The following is a 15,741-nucleotide window of genomic DNA, read 5'->3' on the forward strand; positions in this document are numbered from 1 at the left end:
GCTCAAGGTCTACATCATCTGCCAACTTCATGTTCTTTGTGTGAATCTGTAGGATTTCCAGTCGACCTGTGGCATCAGGAATACCAATATCCACCTCTCTGTCAAATCGGCCTGTAGGTCAAATGATTAAGTTATTACAATGCATGAGTACACATGCATGCGCTTCATTCAAATAAATTAAAGTTTCAACCTACCAAATCGTCTAAGGGCAGGATCAATGCTGTTTGGTCGATTTGTAGCTGCCATAACAATCACGTGAGCCCGCTGTTTCAAACCATCCATCAAAGTGAGCAACTGTGATACGATACGACGTTCCACTTCGCCATGAGTCTACAAAGGTAAAGAATTTACGAAAATTATCCAATTTTCAGTTTGTAAGCAATTGTATACAGCAAACAGTGGGGAAAGGTGACTTAAAAACTCGGGAAATGTCACTTAAAAACTCATTAAATGAAACTTTTGGTTACAGCATAAATAGCCTAGCTAAAACTGAAGTAATGTAGTTGAAAGAAGGCTTTACAGCACGGATTGAAAACAATACTGCAAGGTAGGAAACAATATTAGAATGATAAGATACCAATCTATGGGTAGTGATGGACTGTGCCTTCAAAGATCACTAGCTTTTATCTGTAACTTGGGTTGGAAGATACAGGAAATGATCCAAAATTGCAGACAGTAATAAACTTCATGCAGTGAAAGCAGCAAACTATCAATGGACTCGGACATAGAACAGTACAGTACAGTACAGGCCCTTCGCCCCACGATGTTGTGCCAACCTATTATCCTACTAAGATTAAACTACCCTGCATACCCTACATTATACTATCATCCATGTGCCTATCCAAGAGTCATTTAAATGTCTCTAACGTATCTGACTCCACTACCACTGCCGGCAGCGCATTACACAGTGGTGGGCGCGTGGAAAGAATCTACCTCTGACATCTCCCCTATACCTTCCTCCAATCACCTTAAAATTATGCCCCCTCGTAATAGTCATTTCCGCCCTGAGAAAAAGATAAAAAGAGGGAAACTCCTGTGCTAGGCATTTAGGGGATTATTATACCTATTTTTTCTAATCAACCTGTACAGGAGATGTTATTACACACCTCTGGAGCAGGTGGGACTTGAACCCAGACCTCTAGGTCTAGCAGAATGGATACTACCACTGCATCACAAGGGCCCCTTACAGTATAAGTTAAAAAAAAATACATTATGCACAGAACATGAGAGAAAGGAATATAATTAGGATGGGGAACTGACAGCACGAATCATTTCATTGAGAACTCCTTCAACAGAAAATTTAAAACAAATTATGATAATGAAGGTAATATTTTACTTGGAATATTGTGTTCAGTTCTGGTCTTCTCATTATAGGAAGGATGTGGAAGCTTTAAGAGAGGGTGCAGAGGAGATTTACCAGGATGCTGCCTGGACTGGAGGGCAGGTCTTATGAGGAAAGGTTGAGGGAGCTAGGGCTTTTTTCATTGGAGCGAAGAAGGATGAGAGGTGACTTGATAGAGGTGTACAAGATGATGAGAGGCATAGATACAGTGGATTGCCAGAGAGAGACTTTTTCGCAGGGTGGAAATGACTATCACGAGGGGGCATAATTTTAGGGTGACTAGAGGAAGGTATAGGGGAGATGTCAGAGGTTGGTTCTTCACACAGAGAGTGGTGGGTGTGTGGAAGTTGCTGCCAGCAGTGGTAATGGAGTCAGATACATTAGTGACATTTAAGCAACTCTTGGATAGGCACATGGAGGATAGAAAAATGAAGGGCATGCAGGTTAGTCTGATCTTAGAGTAGGATAATAGGTCGGCACAACATCGTGGGCCGAAGGGCCTGTACTGTGTTGTACTGTTCTATGTACTATTTCAAATTTTCAGATGACATTCAAACTGAGGCCAAAGATGAAATATTTAAGAGATGCAGTTGTTACTCAAGTTTGAAAAAACTCAGATTAAAGTATGGAGATGACTGATTATATTTGTGGCTTGATTACATATAGAACATACCTTCTCTCTCTTTGGAGCAATGGCATCCAATTCATCAATAAAAATTATTGCAGGAGCATTTTTCTCAGCCTCTTCAAATGCTTTTCTCAGATTGCTCTCAGATTCTCCTGCAAGTTTGCTCATTATCTCAGGTCCTGTAATAAAACAAATCTTCGAAGTTATAGTTTATTTTAAATAAACTATTAACAATTATTTAGCATTTTTTTATCATAAAGAATGAAATTGTGCAATGATGGCTAGCTACTTAAATGGTATTCTGTACTATTATTGTTAGAGGTTCTTTTTGTGCTGCAAACACTAATTTTCTAATAAAGCTTAATCCTTTGGTAGTGAGAGTATAAATATACAATACCAAATTTCAACAATCTATTCAAGCAAATAAATAATTGAACACCACTGCTATCTTCACGAGTACATTTTTAAAACAGATCACTAGTGAGTAATATTAGGATCCATTGCTAATCATTACCCCAAACACCCCTTTAAAACAAACAACAAATCCAAATCACATCTTTCCTATGTTGCAATCAAATGCTGAAATCAAGACTCCAGTCAAAAAGAAAACCTCCTCTGGACTCTAAATTGTGCACTATATCATAAGAAAATTTCCAGTGACTATCTATGAAGATTGCATTGCCTTGCCAGATACATCCAGCTTTACTGGCACGGGGAGTGGTGGTAGGAGGGAGAAAGCAAGAAAGCAAGAAAGAAGAGAGAAACTAAAATTTATTTACAATGGCATTTTTTTTGGCTGAACAATATCTTGAAAAGTGCTCTAAAAATATCAGGCCTCTCAAGCTGAAGTATCTTTCCTTACAGGTGAAAGCAAGAACTTGGTTGGACTCTAATTCTTCCACAATGTTTTATAATCTATTAAAAGTTAAACTCTGGACCAAATTAATAATTGAAACAAAATTTCCTGGGAGTGCTATCATTAGTTAAGTCAAATAACATTCTTCATTTAAAGGAAAGACACGATCAAAAGGACAAAAAGTCAGTCGGGTATCTTATTTTAAAAGCATTCATGGGATATGGGCAGCCCTCGATCTGCACATGGTGGAGACTTCTGAAATTTAATGTCAATACTGCAATTCACGTCAGCACACTAAGTTCCAGGGCTTTGACGTACCAAAGGAGGAAGTGTAGTATAGCTCCAAATCAAGATGGTGAGTGCATTGTAAAAGTTATTTGTAGGTAGTGATGTTCCCATGTATTTTCTGCCTTTGTCAACATAGATGGTAGCAGTCATGGCTTCGGAAAGGGTGGTCAGGGAGCCTGAGTGAATTTCTGCAATGACTCTTGTAGATGGTACACACTGTTGTGACTGAGCATCGGTAGTGAGATTGAGAGTGTTTGTGCATGTGGTGTCCATCAAGCAGGTTATTTTGTTTTGGGTGGTGTCACACTTCAGCTTTGTTGGAGATAGTAAGAACTGCCAATGCTGGATTACCAGAGGGCTCCCGACCCGAAACGTCAACTTTCCTGCTCCTCTGATGCTGCCTGGCCTGCTGTGTTCTTCCAGCTCCACACTGTGTTATTTCAGTTTTGTTGGAGTTGTACTTAACCAGGCAAGTGGGGAGTATTCCACTACATCCTTGACTTGTGCCTTGTAGATGGTGGACAGGCTTTCGGTGATAGTCCAGGTGGCGAGTTACTCACTTCAGGATTCCTAGCCTCTAAAATGCTCTTCCAGCCACAATAGTTATATAGCTGTCCTGTTCAGTTTCTGGTCAATGGTAAACCCCAGAATACTGATAGTGGGGCAGTGACAGCAATGCCAACGAATGTCAATATAGGTTAAAATCACTTTTCAAGATGCGACATTGCCTGGCACTTGAGACATTTCACAGCTCATGTCTGGTAACGATCCAGGTCTTGCTACATTTGGACTTGGACTACTTCAGTATTTGAAGAGTCACAAATGGTGCTGACCATTGTGCGATCAGCAGCAAAAATCCCATTTCTGATATTGTGATGAAAAGAAGGTCACTAATGCAGGTGAAGATGATTGAACCCAGGGCACTAAGGAATGAGTGGGCTCTTGTGGTGCAGTGATAGTGTCCTTACCTTTAAACCAAAAGACCCAGGCTCAAGTACCACCCACTACGGAAGTGTGTAAGCACATGTCTGAACAGCTTGATTAGAAAATATATACTCTGAGCAATGTCTGCAGAGATTTCCTCGAGCGGAGATGGCTGACCTCCAACAACCACAACGATCTACCTTTCAGATAGATATGACTGCAACCAGTGGACATTTACCCCATCACCTCCCTTCCCCACTGGCTCCAGTTTTGCTAGGGCTCCTTAGTCAAATGTAGCCTTGATGTCAAAGGTAGTCACTCTTGCCTCTGAAATTCAGCTCTTTTTGTTCAAACATGGAAAATGACATCAGGAGCTGAATGACTCTGGCAGAACACAAACTGAGCATAGAGGATGGGGACATTTGTGCAGCTTCCTCTTTGAGCAAGTTGTTTGATTACCCATCTCATTTCACAATTGAATGCAGCAAGACTGCACAGCATAGATCTGTTGGTTGTGGAAGCACTTTACCATGTCTATCATTTGCCAATTATGCTGTTTGGCACACAGCAGCCCCTGTTTTGTAGCTTAACCAGGTTGACAATTCATTTTCAAGTATACCTGATGCTGCTCCTGGCATTCCCTCCTGTACTCTTCACTGATGTAGTGCTGATCCCCTGGCTTGATGGTCATGACCTTCTGTGGGATATGCCAGGCTGCAGATTGTGTTGTACTACATCATGGATGCCAGACTTGAGTTGCTCAGTCAGAGCAAAGTCTTTTCCATTTAGCACAACAAGTAGTGTTACACACCACGATAGAGTGCTTACTCAATATGAAGATGGAACTTAGACTCCGCAAGAAGTTGCGGTGTTCACTTTTACCAATACTGTTGTGGATAGATGTATCTGCAACTGGCAGATTGGTGAGGATGAGGTCAAGTATATTTTCCCCTCTTATTAGTTCCTTCACAACCTGCTGCAGACCCAGTCTAACAGCTATGTCCTTTAAGACTTATCCAGTTCAGTCAGTAGTTGTGTTGCCAAGCCACTCTTAGTGATGGATACTGAAATCCCCCACTCAGCGTACATTCTGCACCCTTGTCACTCACAGTACTTCCACCAAGCCTACATGATAAGCATCTTCTTCCACCCATTCAAACCTTTGCTTCAAGTTTCCCCAAACTTTTCTTCTGAAAGTGGCATCCACAGTGTCTTGGATAAATGATTGATGATTACCTTCAAACATTTAACTTGAAATTAACACTTGTTTTCAAAGTTGGATAGTAAATGTGAGCAGGCTACTGGACGATAGAAGCATCTTAGCCAAATGATCTCATGCTCCACTTCTGCTTTCCCACAATACTTGCAGCACAGACTAGAAATTGAACTGATCCATTCCGATTTAGTAGAGCATTATAGAGTTACAGCACTCAGGTTTCATGCCAGTGCCATAGTTTGAAATGTGGTCAATAATTTAGTCAGCTTCTGAATCAGACAGAATTCAAGGTCTGTCTTCAGCATGGACTCCCTCAAAGTTCTCCTGGGTCCAACACATTACTCTGCTGATTACAAGTTTGGTAACTGAAACAAATGCACAAGATACTACTCACAAAACCTGAAAGAATTCATTCTGAGCAAGAACACTAGATAAAATCTTGTTATGCAAAGGTTGAGGTTAGAACTCTGGTGGCAGCTGTCACAACTACTGCGAAGTCCATACAGATTCTACCAACGCGGAGTAAGGTATTATTAGACCATTAAAGTTCCATTAATTATGTCACACTATTTTACCAAGTAGCTGCAGTTGAACAAACTGATTAAAGGCATTATCAAATCATTAGATTAAAATGGCCAGGCTGCTACCATATACTTCATTAGAACATCATTAAAAAATGTAGGAAAATATGAAGGAAATTTTAGACAGTAATTGGTGAGTCTAAATTTACAATACCTGGTGACAATCTCACCAATGCAGGAAAATTCTGGCACTGGTATCAAATACCTAACCACTCAACACAAAGGCTTTGAAGTAAAAAAAACATGAAACAACATAACAATTTGACATAGAAATGAGAATACCAATAGGAAACTGACAGATAGGCTGGGACAAAGAAGAGGATCAATACAATGCAGTATGAAAAACAGGAAGACAAAATTAATTCTGCCAGTGTACAGACAGATAGAGCAAGCAGAGAATCTATGAGGAAGGGTAAGCAGTTGATAGGGCAAAGTGGCAGTCAGTGTGATGAGTTGAGGTGTGTCTACTTCAATGCAAGTGTCAGGAATAAGGGTGACGAACTTAGAGCACAGATCCGTACTTGGAACTACAACGTTGTGGCCATAACAGAGACTTGGATAACACAGGGGCAGGAATGGTTGTTGGATGTTCCGGGGTATAGATGTTTCAAAAGAAATAGGGAGGGAGGTAAAAGAGGTGGGGGAGTGGCATTGCTAATCAGGGATGGGATCACAGCTGCAGAAAGGGAGGTCATGGAGGGGGGTTTCTCCACTGAGTCAGTATGGGTGGAAGTCAGAAACAGGAAAGGAGCAGTTAGCCTTTATTGGAAGTTTTCTATAGACCCCCCAATAGCAACAGAGACACTGAGGAACAGATTGGGAGACAGATTTTGAAAAGGTGCAGAAGTAATAGGGTTGTTATCATGGGCGACTTCAACTTCCCTAGACTGGAACCTCCTAAGTGCAAATAGTTTGGATGGAGCAGATTTTGTCAGGTATGTCCAGGAAGGATTTCTGACTCTATGTGGAAAGGCCAACTAGAGGGTAGGCCATATTGGATTTGGTGCTTGGCAACGAACCAGGTCAGGTATCAGATCTCTCGGTGGGAGAGCATTTCGGTGATAATGATCACAACTCCCTGGCCTTTACAATAGTCATGGAGGGGGATAGGAGCAGACGGTATGGGAAAGTATTTAATTGGGGGAGGGGGAATTAAAATGCCATTAGGCAAGAACTATGGAGCACCAACTGGAATCAGATGTTCTCAGGGAAATGCACGATAGAAATGTGGAGGTTGTTTAGGGAGCAGTTGCTACAGGTACTGGATAGGTTTCTCCCACTGAGGCAAGGAAAGGATGGTAAGGTGAAGGAACCTTGGATGACAAGACATGTTAAACACCTAGTCAAGAGGGAGAAGGAAGCTTACTTAAGGTTGAGGAAGCAAGGATCGGACAGGGCTGTAGAAGTCTGCAAAAGGTAGCTAGGAAGGAACTGAAGAATGGACTTAGGAGAGCTAGAAGGGGGTATGAGAAAAACTTGGCAGGTGGGATCAAGGAAAACCCCAAGGCTTTCTATACGTATGTGAGGAACAAGAGGATGGCCAGAGAGAGGGTAGGGCCAATCAGAAATAGTGGAGAAGACTGGTGTGGGGAGTCAGAGGAAGGAGGGGAGGTCCTTAATGAATACTTTGTTTCAGTATACACCTGTGAGAGGGACCTTGACGTTTGTGAGGACAGCATGAAACAGGCAGATATGCTCGAACAGGTTGATATTAGGAAGGAGGATGTGCTAGAAATTTTGAAAAACATGAGGATAGATAAGTCCCCTGGGCCAGACAGGATATATCCAAGATTACTACGGGAAGTGAGGGAAGAGATTGCTGCCCCTTTGGCAATGATATTTGTGTCCTCACTGTCCACTGGAGTAGTGCCAGAAAATTGGAGGGTGGCAAATATCATTCCCTTGTTCAAGAAAGGGAATAGGGATAATCCTGGAAATTACAGACCAGTCAGTCTTACTTCTGTGGTGGGCAAATTATTGGAGAGGATTCTGAGAGATAGTATTTATGATTATCTGGAAAAGTACAGTTTGATTAGAAATAGTCAGCATGGCTTTGAGGGGGGCAGGTCATGCCTCACAAGCCTTATTGAATTCTTTGAGGATGTGACAAAACACATTGATGAAGGTTGAGCAGTGGATGTGGTGTATATGGATTTTAGCAAGGCATTCAATAAGGTTCTACATGGTAGGCTCATTCAGAAAGTAAGGAGACATGAGATTCAAGGAAATTTGGCTGTCTGGATACAAAACTGGCTGTCCAATAGAAGACAGAGGGTGGTAGTAGATGGAAAGTATTCAGCCTGGAGCTCGGTGAACCAGTGGTGTTCCCCTGGGATCTGTTCTGGGACCTCTGCTCTTTGTGATCTTTATAAATAATTTGGATGAGGAAGTGGAAGGGTGGATTACTAAGTTCGTCGATGACATGAAGGTTGGTGGAGTTGTGGACAGTGTGGAGGGCTGTTGTAGGTTGCAACGGGACATTGACAGGATGTAGAGCTGGGCAAAGAAGTGGCAGATGGAATTCAACCCAGAAAAGTGTGAAGTGATTCATTTTGGAAGGTTGAATTTGAATGCAGAATACAGGGTTAATGGCAGGATTCTCGGCAGTGTGCAGGAACAGAGGGATCTTGGGGTCCACATCCATAGATCCCTCAAAGTTGCGACCCAAGTTGATAGGGTTGTAAAGAAGGCATATGGTGTGTTGGCTTTCATTGGCAGGGGAATGGAGTTTAAGAGCCATGAGGTTATGCTGCAGCTCTATAAAACTCTGGTTAGACCACACTTGGAATATTGTGTTCAGTTCTGGTCACCTCATTATAGGAAAGATGTGGAAGCTTTAGACAGGGTGGAGGAGATTTACCAGGATGCTGCCTGGACTGGAGGGCAGGTCTTATGAGGAAAGGTTGAGGGAGCTAGGGCTTTTTTCTTTGAAGCAAAGAAGGATGAGAGGTGACTTGATCGAGGTGTACAAGATAATGAGAGGCATTGATAGAGTGAATAGTCAGACTTTTTCCCAGGGCGGAAATGACTATTACGAAGGGGCATAATTTTAAGGTGATTGGAGGAAGGTATAGGGGAGATGTCAGAGGTAGGTTCTTCACACAGAGAGTGGTGGGTGTGTGGAATGCACTGCCAGCAGTGGTAGTGGAGTCAGATATTTTAGAGACCTTTAAGCAACTCTTGGATAGGTACATGGAGGATAGTAAAATGTAGGATATGCAGGGTAGATTGATCTTAGTAGGATAATAGGTCGGCACAACATCGTGGGCCGAAGGGCCTGTACTGTGCTGTACAGTTCTACAATGTTCTATCATCCAGCATCCAGGCACCATTTTGAGTCCAAGGACATAGCATTTTATCCTTTCAACACAAACAAACAGATATTAACAATTTTAGCATGAATAGAAAATCGTACCTTACCATTTATAAGGAAGAAAAATGCGCCAGTTTCATTTGCAACAGCACGCGCGATCAGGGTCTTGCCAGTACCAGGGGGGCCATACAACAGAATACCACGTGGTGGCTATATTAGGAGAGGGGGCAAGACAGAAACATGAGAAGCCTAGCATTAATTCTTTACAAATGAATGCAAAGTATCCATCCTTGATTAAAATAATTACTAAAACCCAAAACAAAAAATGCTGCCTCTTTTGCCTATTGTTAGGCTACGGACAAGGCTAACAAATTCTAGGGTTACAATGACCAGAAATTGAACTGTACCAGCCATATAAATACCATGATTACAAGGGCAGGTCAGAGGCCAAGAATCCCACAGCCAACTCACCTCCTAACCCCCCAAAGCCTGTGCATAATCTACACAGCACATGTCAGGGGGGTGTTGGAATACTCACCACATGCCTGGATGTATACAGCTCCAACAACACTTAAGTATTTTCATACCATCCAGGACAAAGGAGCCCATTTGACTGGCATCACATCCATATTTAATCCCTCTATTACTAACAATGAGTAGCAGCGGCGCATACCTTTGACAAGGTACACTTCAGGAATTCACCAAAGTTCCTCAGATAGTACCTTCCAAACGTGCAATCACTACCATCTATGTTGAAAAGGGCAGTAACAACACGGGAACACTAATGTCTGCAGGTTTCCCTGAAAGCCACTTACCATCTAGACTTGGGATCATATCACTGCTCTTTCAGTGTCATTGGGTCAAAATTCTGGAAGTACCTTCCTAAACTGCATTGTGAAGTTTTCACACAAAATGCCCTGCAGTGGTTCAAAAAAAGGCAGCTCATCGTCACCTTCTCAAGGTGAACTGGGGACAGGCAATAAATGCAGGCCTTGCCAGCAATGCCCACATCCCAGTAGTGAATTTTTAAAAATTAAAAAGTAATGCTCACCTCTCACTGCCCACTCAATTCACCTTAAGCGCTGCCATTAGCATGATCAAAATGCTCTAATATTATATGGGACAGGGGAGTAGATTTTAACTTGGCGATAATGAAAGAATATTAAGGAGAATTTGGAGGTGAGAGTGTTGCTGTTGTCTTGCATGTATTATCATTGCCCCTTCAGGTGGTGGAATCATGGTTTTGGGAAGTGCTATCAAAGAAGCCTTCGTGATTTGCTGCAGGACAATTTGCAAACAGCACACTCTGCAATATCATTGATACTAACAAGCTTTTAAAATATTCCTGCAGCTGTACCCATCCATGAAAACAACAGCATTTCATAAAACTACTGACTTGTGGCTTATAGGTGGACGCAGGGTTTATATTCGAATATGGAATAGATGAAACCTTGATTCCACCAGTCTATCAGACATCAGGGTTTAAACACAGCATATAATTGCGCAAAGGTGAGAGCACATCAGACGGCTGTTGAGGATCACCTAATGCTAAATGAAGATAAATAAATTAGAGCGAAAGAAAAAACTAGCCAGAAATTTAAAAACAAATAGCAAGAGTTTCTACAAGTATTTGAAAAAGAACAGTGGAAGTCGAGTAGCTGTTAGTTCTCTACAGGGTGGGGATAGGCACGGGCACGGTGGCTAGCACTGCTGCCTCACAGTGCCAGGGACCAGGATTCGATTCCACCCTTGGGCGAATGTCTGTGTGGAGTTTGCACATTCTCCCCATGTCTGTGTGGATTTCCTCCGGGTGCTCCGGTTTCCTCCCACAGTCCAAAGATGTGCAGGCTAGGTGGACTGGCCATAGTAAAATTGCCCGTAGTGTTCAGGGATTTGTAGTTTTGGTGGGTTATAGGGGATGGGTCTGGGTGGGGTGCTCTGAGGGTCGGTGTGGACTTGTTGGGCTGAAGGGCCTGTTTCCACACTGTAGGGATTCTATGATTCTATGAAATGTTTTGCTTGTCTTCATTACAGAGGTCATAAAAACATTTCAGTAATAACTGTAAATCAGAAGGTTGAAGGAACAGAAGAACTTGGTGAAATTATAAATTATTAGGGAAATGGTACTGAGCAAACTGATGGAGTTCTGGGTTAAAACCCTGGATCCTGGAGTTCATCCTAGGGTCTTAAAGAGGTCACTAATGAGATGCGTTAGTGTTAATTTTCCAAAATTCCTTAGATTCTATGAAAAATAGCAAACGTAACCCTCTATTCAGAAAGGCAGAAACTAAATGCCAGTTGGCTTGAAGCATTCAAGGCTGAGACAGGCAGATTTTTAAATCAGTAAGGGAATCGAGGGTTATGGGGATAAGGAAGGAAAGTGGTGTTGAGGCTAAGCAGAGCAGCCATTCTGTAATTGAATGGCAGAGCAAATTTGATAGACTGAATCACCTACTTTGACATCTTAAATCAATCATGGGAAGATATTAGAATTGATTATTGAGGGGGTTCCAACTGGGCACTTGGGAAAACTCAAGTCAATTGGACAGAGTCAGAAAGGGAAATCAAGTTTTGGATTTAACCAATTTATTAGTTTAATTTGATGGAGTAACAAGTTTTGACACAGCGCGGAGTAGGAGCTCACTGTGTATGGAATAACATACTAGCATGGATAGAAGACTAGTTGACTCACAGAAAACCAAGTCAGTTGTCAGTTCTTAATCTGATATGGACAGATTTCTCCTCACCAGAGACAGGTATGGGGATATGGGGAAAAGGTGGAAATAGATTACAGATCAGCAATTATTTCATTGAATCTAGTACAGACTTAAATGATTTATCTTGCTCCTATTCATAGTGTGAAAAATGCTTCAGTATTGAATCAATACAGGTATAAGATTAGGAAATGCTGGAGAAACTCAGCAGATCTTACAGCATCTGTGGAGAGAGAAACAGATTTAAACACTTCTCCGGCATTTTTCTGCTTTTATTTCAGATTTCTAATGTCCACGGTTTTTGTATCTTTTTGACATAATTGTTATGACACACATGGAGCAGTTGAAAATATCCAAAGACTCATTTTTGTAAGGCAAACCAAGACAGGATTGAAACAGGTAATAGTCGGGCCCTGGGGAGTACTGCCAAACAAAGAAACCTAGGGGTGCAGATGCAAAGTTCCTTGAAAGTGGAGTCGCAGGTAGACAGGGTGGTGAAGGCGGCATTTGGCACACTTGCCTTTACTGGTCAGTACACTGAGTACTGTAGTTGGGACGTCAGGTTTCGGCTGTACAGGCCACTTTTAGAATACTGCGCTCAGTTCTGGTCTCCCCACATTGGGGAAGATGCCATAAAACTTGAACGGGTGCAGAAAAGATTTACAAGGGTGTCGCCAGGATTGGAGGGTTTGACCTACAGGGAGAGGTTGAATACGCTGCGGCTTTTTTCCCTGGAGCAGAGGCTGAGGGAAGACCTTAGAGGTTTACAAACTCATGAGGGGCATGGATAAGGTGAATAACCAAGACCTTTCTCCCAGCGCAGGGGAGTCCAAAACCAGAGGGCACAGGTTTAAGGTGAGAGGGAAGAGGTTTAAAATGGACCCAAGGGGCAATGTTTTTACACAGAAGATGGTGTGTGTCTGGAACAAGGTGAGTTCAATTACATCATTTAAAAGGCATCTGGAAGGGTATATGAATAGGAAGGATTTTAAAGAGATATTGGACAAATGCTGGTAAATGGGACTAGATCAATTTAGGATGTCTGGTCAGCATGGATGAATTGGACCAAAGGCTCTGTTTCGGTGCTGTATAACTCTGACTTTATGATTCTATCCTTAAAGGGGCTTGTAGCAAACTCTCTAGACTAGTACTCTAGGGGCCCAGGCTAGTGCTCTGGGGTCATGGATTCATGTCCCACCTTCGCACCTAGTGGAATTTAAATTAAAGCTGGAATTCAAAACTACCCTCGCTAAGAGTGATGCTGGAAATAGCATCAATTGTTGTAAAAACCCACCCGATTTAGGTAATTACGGATGTGCAATGAATGTTGGACTTACCAACAATGCCTATTTAAGAATAAGTCTAAAAGAAGAATTCTGAAGATGACAGCTTTCAAGTAAATGGTGGTTCAAATCAAATTGTATCTGGGAACATTGTGACTGACTGACAATGACTGATCGATGAACAGCTCCTCAGGAGTTATGATGTATCATGTTGTTCTCACCTTGGTGTGTACATCAATCTGTAATTCCATCTCTTGACATAATATTCCCCAATAACAGCCACATTTGTTTACTTGCTTTTGCTTGTTATTTAATGGTAAATTTACTATAGCTAAATCTAATTTTCTAGCTAAGACAGCATTTTACTAAAAGAGACTTCATGTATTTCATGAATGGTGCAGGAAAGCAAAAATAACCTTGCCTGTTCTTCAGGATTGGAGCCCAGTGGGAGTCACAGCAAACAGCGCAGGACAGTGAGCTTTGGAAACATTATCTAAATTGTACTGCAATTGGGAGGAACGAATCACAAAAGAAACTTCTGTTCAAGTCTATGAAATGTAATAAATCTTCAAATGTAAGGCAAGGAGCAGCAAAAATCTCTGAACGTCAGTAATTACTTCATTGAAACAGATTCCCTACAGTGCAGATAGAGGCCATCCAATCCATCAAGTCTGCACCAACCCTTCAAACAGCATGCCACCCTAGACCCATGGCCCACCCTATTCCAGTAACCCCGCATTTACTACATGCCTAACCTGTGCATCCCTGGCCACTATGGGACATTTAGCATGGCCAATCCTTCTAACCTGCACATTTTCAGACCGTGGTTGGAAACCACAGCACCTGGCAGAAACCCTCGCAGACATGGGAAGTGTGTACAAACTCGACACATTCCAGCCCAAGGCTGGAATCGAACCGAGGTCCCTAGTGCTGTAAGGCAGCAGTGCTAATCACTTATGTGCCCTCTTCATGTTTTTGCTGCATAACTAAATATAACTTGAGACCTAGTTTTGTGCTTTTAAAGTATTGAAAAATATTGAACTAAACACTCTATCCCTTGAACCGGCATGATTATGTTTCATAATCATAGAAATTAGTGCAATGTTACCTTGACCTGGTCATTCTCATTTGCTATACTTAAAGGACTCCAACACCAGGAACAAGTGAGGCACATTTGGAGTACCGCATTCAATTCTGGTCACCCTGCTATAGGAAGAAATTTATTAAACTGAAAAGGGTGCCAAAAGATTTACAAGGATGTTCCAGGACCAGAAGGTTTGAATTACTGGATGTGAGATTGGATAGGCTGGGACTTCTTTTCCCTGAAGCATTGGAGGCTGAGGGGTGATAGACAAGGTGAATAGCCAAGATCTTTTCTCCAAGATAGGGGAGTCCAAAACTAAAAGGCATAGGCTTAAGCCGGGTGGGGGTGGGCAGCAGAAGGGACCCGAGGAGCAGAGGGTTGTGCATATACAGAACGAGCTGGCAGAGGAAGTGGTAGAGGTGAGTACAACATTAAAAAGACATTTGGACAGGTACATGGATAGGAAAGGTTCAGAGGGATATGGGCCAAATGCAATCAAATGGGACTTGTTCAGTTTAGGAAAGCTGGTTGGCATGGATGAGTTGGGCCAAAGTATGCATAAACTGGACTTTGCTCAGGTTAGCAGGATGTCGCAGGTCAGCTCCCACAAACGTAACTGCTGAGCCCTCAATTTTTTTTTTACAATTTACATCAATGATTTAGAGGATGAATTGGGGAAGGAAAGGATGAAATTTGCAGATGAAACACAATTAGGTAGGAGAGTACATTACGCAGATGACATAACAGGGATTCAGACTGATATAAATAGGCTATGTGAATGGGCAAAAAACTTGCAGATGGAGTGGGAAAATGAGAAGTTGTTCATGTTGGAAGGGAAAATGAAATAAACTATTATTAAATGGATGACGACTACAGACTTGAGCTGCAGAGGGATCTTAGTCTGGTCCACAAGTCACAAAACAGATACAGCAAGTTATTAAAGGCAGCTATTGGAATTCTATCCTTTATTAGAAAGGGATTGAACAAAAATATAAAGCATGCTATGATCCAGTTCTATAAGGCTAGGTGAGACGACATCTCAAATATTGTGCAGCATTGGTTTAATTTAGGGAGGGATGTAAATGCCTTTGAAGGGGCTCAGAGGAGATTGTATTGGGGAAAGATGGTCAGTCTGGGCTCGATTTCATTGGTGTTTAGAAGATCTAAAGATGACTTGCTTGAAGTTTAAGAAGACCCCAAATGGTCTTCACAAAGTAAATGAGGAAAGCATGTTTACTCTTCTGGAGAGTTCAGTAAAATTAAGGGTCGCTCTTTTAGGACAGAATGACAAGATTTTTTGTCCACAGTTGAAAGATTTTGGAACTCTCTGCTTGAGAAGGCAAAGGACGCAGGATAATTCAATAATTATAAGGGGCAAAAGATATACAGGATTCCTTCTGGCCATAGGGAATCAATGATTTTTTGTCAGTGGATACAAGATTCATAACACAAAAAGATCAGCCATGATCTAACTGAATGGCAGAGCAGACTTGGTGGGGCTAAACAGCCAAT

General features: G+C 42.0%; 1 protein-coding gene across 1 annotated transcript in view; it reads right to left on the bottom strand.

Moving 5' to 3' along the window:
- The window catches only part of LOC109927012 (transitional endoplasmic reticulum ATPase), a 38,526-nt gene that overhangs the window by 654 nt on the left and 22,131 nt on the right, over positions 1-15,741 (bottom strand). Inside the window, exons 7-10 of the mRNA XM_048595327.1 lie at positions 9,256-9,358; positions 2,016-2,149; positions 195-330; positions 3-111 (exon numbers count right to left, since the gene is read on the bottom strand). Of these exons, the coding sequence (XP_048451284.1) occupies positions 3-111; positions 195-330; positions 2,016-2,149; positions 9,256-9,358 (482 nt within the window). The remainder of the gene's footprint in view (positions 1-2; positions 112-194; positions 331-2,015; positions 2,150-9,255; positions 9,359-15,741) is intronic.

The sequence above is a fragment of the Rhincodon typus genome, chromosome 1, assembly GCF_021869965.1.
Source record: "Rhincodon typus isolate 14 chromosome 1, sRhiTyp1.1, whole genome shotgun sequence".
NCBI classification, from domain to species: Eukaryota; Metazoa; Chordata; class Chondrichthyes; order Orectolobiformes; family Rhincodontidae; genus Rhincodon; species Rhincodon typus.